This window comes from Loa loa, assembly GCF_000183805.2.
Source record: "Loa loa unplaced genomic scaffold supercont3.542, whole genome shotgun sequence".
NCBI classification, from domain to species: domain Eukaryota; kingdom Metazoa; phylum Nematoda; class Chromadorea; order Rhabditida; family Onchocercidae; genus Loa; species Loa loa.
The window spans coordinates 28,540-32,550 of NW_018108722.1; the positions used below are offsets into that span (position 1 = coordinate 28,540).

The 4,011-nt window shown below is 22.9% G+C and overlaps 1 protein-coding gene across 1 annotated transcript; it reads right to left on the reverse strand.

The window, feature by feature from the left end:
• Positions 1-811: 811 nt before the first annotated feature.
• LOAG_13280 (hypothetical protein) lies at positions 812-997 on the reverse strand (the record flags this gene model as incomplete). Its single annotated transcript, XM_003148790.1, has 1 exon — positions 812-997. A coding segment is annotated over one exon (186 nt), but the record flags the coding sequence as incomplete, so codon positions are not given.
• Between the last annotated feature and the right edge of the window lie 3,014 nt (positions 998-4,011).

Below are 4,011 nucleotides of genomic sequence, written 5' to 3' on the forward strand. Positions count from 1 at the left end.
ATAATAATAATAATAATAATAATAATAATAATAATAATAATAATAATAATAATAATAATAATAATAATAATAATAATAATAATAATAATAATAATAATAATAATAATAATAATAATAATAATCCTTTATTTCATTATCTTATTATCTTACCTATATTATTACCTTTATTTCAGCATAGAAACCTTTCTACGGAAAGGGAGAATCAATTCATTATTTCAAGAATCAGTTCAAAATCAGCGATAGAAATGAATGCTAATCCCGCAGAAATCAATGCTATCCTCAAATGCATCAATTAGCAATGCAACCATCCAAAAATGCATTAACCTTCCTTTTCTCAATGGTAATTTATTCCTTCCTGTTATATTAATCAATCATTGCTGAATAGAACTTTCATTCTAATTTTAAACGAAAAAATTTTTAAGAATCATTTTGCGATTAATTATAATGGCAAAAAAAATTATTAAATAATTTTTCATGCTGAAGAATATAAAAAGTTTAGTTTAGTTTTAAAAATTAACTCGTATTCCAAATAAAGGCAAAATTGTTTTGAATAAAGCGAAAAAACATTTATCGAATAAAATTATGTCAAATATAATTAAAAATTTTGTGTACCAAATGAATCAAACGAAATGTGCTAGAAAATTAAAAATTTTGAATTATTTACAATATATCAAATAAGAAGTGACAAATAATTTGAATCATTTGCTGAAATATCTAATAGGAATTGATAATTTTAATTTCATTTAAAATAATGCAACAATTTTGATTGTGCTTATTAAATCAAACTAATAATTAAACAATATCACATTACCCCTTCTCGAGATAAGCGTCCATTTCGAATAAGAATTATCGGTCGCTCATTAAGTTTATCACTTTTCAGGGAAAATGCAAAAACATTTCGAACATTAAATCCGAAATCAATTGTTTGCGATCCATTAATTGGAATATAAATGCGAACATTTCTAACTCCTTTTATATGCTTCTCTTCTTTAGTCATCACAAAGAAAGAGCAACAAAATGAAATAATAATTATTTGAATCATTAAAATCCTTAAAACAAAAAATAAAAAAATGAAAAATAAGGTTTAATAATTTTAGCGCAAGTTGGCAAATTGAATTTAATTTTTGTCGTTCCTTAAAATAAGAAAAAAACGACTTTACGAAACTATTAGTGAAAATAAATTTATTTCCTAAAATTCGATTAAATTTTCTAGAACTAAATGATTGTGCTTGAAATTAATACAATTGCAAACTAAAGGATTTTTGAATTAAATGTGTAATAGTTAGCTATTTATTAACAGTTTTTGATAGCTTTTTTTTTTTGTTTTCAGATAGCTTTAGTTTTTCTCACCAATAAATGATTCAAACATTATAACGGAATGGAGGAATTTTTTTTAAAACGATGAAAGTTTTTTTATTTATGCCCAAATTATCAGATTGTTTTGCCTTTTTTTTTTAAAAAAAAAAGCATAAATTAAGAAAAAGACGGAACTTTGAATTAAATTTTTTAAATGGAAGTTTCAAAAACTAATATACTGAAATGATTTAACCAATCATTCAGTCAATCAAAGTACTAATCAATCCATTATTTCAAACTTCTCGTGCAGCAACTAATTGTTTACAGTAAGCATTTGTGCAAAATCGTTTTGATAATTAGAAAACCAAATTTGCTGAATGCTTTGCTTCTAATTCAATTATTTCAAGAAATGTTTATTTTAATTCGAAACAAAAAAGTATTATTTATAACTTTCTGCAAGCAGTAAGTATGAGTATTTCATATCCGTCATCTTATCTTAAGCCATAAATTAGTATATTCTAACGAATCGAAAAATTGTAGAATTAGATTCAAACGTACGTGAAAATGAGATGTACGTGAAAATCTAACATGCTATAAAAGTGTTACTGAAAATTAAACACTCTGATTTCAATGTATTTTAAAAATGCTAAATAGTTTGATTTCAACACATTGTAAAGAATTTTCAATAAATAGTGACAATATGAGCAAACTATTTCATATTATTTTTACATTTGTCATTACTAATAATATTACAGTGATTTATATATTTTATTTTTTAGTTCAATTATTTTTTGGCAATAATTTTCTGATTTTTGTTCTAAAAAAAAGTTAAAGTTGTTTGATAGTCGACAAATTTTGGAAATTTGTAGGCCCAATTAGATCAATCATTCTTAATTAATTCAGGTCCTATTCCAACTAATCAATATTTAATTTTACATTTTCGAATATATATTTTGTGTTATTATTTTCTTGTCGTAAAACAACACATTCTAAATAAGTGATATTCCTGAACAAATTCGTCTTGAGAATTTTTTTTTTTTTAAGCACAGTGATGCATAGAATTTGAAATTTATTTAAATTTGGTCGGTGTATACACTTTAAAATCTTTTTTTCGAAGAAAATTTCATTCAAATTTTGGTTGCTCTTGTTTTTCAGTATTTTAACTTTTACTTTTATGAATTTGTCACTGCGGAAAATTTTATAATTGTTTCCTTTCTCAAATCGTTCATGAAAATACTGTAAATTTGGGAATTTTGACAAAATGAAATGATTATAAGTGGAGAAAGTATTTGAGTAATAATGCGACTTTTACTTGAATTTTTAAAATTTAAGAAAGTGGATTAAACTATTGAGTTAATTTTCTTCCTGATAAATATTTAATAGTTTCATTTAATTTTTCACATTTTTTAACTTATCATTTGTTTTGACGTGCTTTCTAACTTGAATGTGACATAGTTTTTAATATTTTACACTCTGATATTTGATAAAGAAAACCTGAATTGACGGGAATGAATTATTATTGTATCTTATTTAAAGAATAAGTTAAAGGTGGTTCAAGTTTTATTTGAACTGTTAGAGAAGATTTATTGCTCATGAATTAATTTAACCACGGGTGATTAAAGTAAAATAAATAAGTAGCAAAATTATTGATGCAAATATGAATGAAAATAAAGCTTTACACCAGCAAAAGTGTTAAAAAATGCAATTGAAATTACTTGAATATTGAAATTAATTATGAGCAGAATAATTAATGCCACTGTGTTATTATATTAATTAGTTATTTTTCAATTACATAAATAAGCAACACTTTTCGTTCTGATTTTTCCATCAATTATAATCATTATTCCCGCCCCTTTTCAATCCTCCAAAATTTACATTTTTTTGAAACTTTGTAAACTTTGCCATTTCATAAATCAAATTTACTAATTCCAGAAGAATCATAAATTATACTAATTTTCAAAAAAATTCAATAATTTTTATTGGAAAAAAGCATCGGTAATTTCTACTTTTTTTTTCAAATTCCAAATTGCATTTAAATTACTCTACAAATCAGCAAACTAATTGGGTTACGACGGGAATTTTAATAGATGCAAGTACTTTTCGATAGCTACTAATTTTGCAATCTAAAATTTCAAATTATTCACGACAGATAAAACGCTAAGGTCATTTATAATACTTATCTATTACCAGTTTTTTTTTTTCGTTTCTCCTGTTTTAATCTCTAACTTAACTTCCTAAAATATTCACGAAAAAATTTTAATTTGTAAAAATGGAACTTTAATTTTTGATTTATGATAATACTGTAAAAAGATTTTTTGTTATGTAAAACTGAAAGAAAGGTACTGAAATATGTCAATTTATCAACGGAAAGGACGAAAAAGAGGAAGAAAAGAAAGCAAAAAAATTTTTTTTCCTTACCATCCAATTTATTTGATTAACTTTGTTGAACGGAAATGATCAATTCATTAAATTAAATTCTTATATCTATCATCTTTTACATTTGTACGAATACGCAACCTTTTTTCCCCCTATTAGTGATTTAATTATCACTTACGATTTATTATTACTATAAAAATGATATTATTATTATTATTATTGTTATTATTATTATTATCATTATTATGATTACTTATTATTATTGTTATTATTATTATTATTATTATTATTATTATTATTATTATTATTATTATTATTATTATTATTATTATTATTATT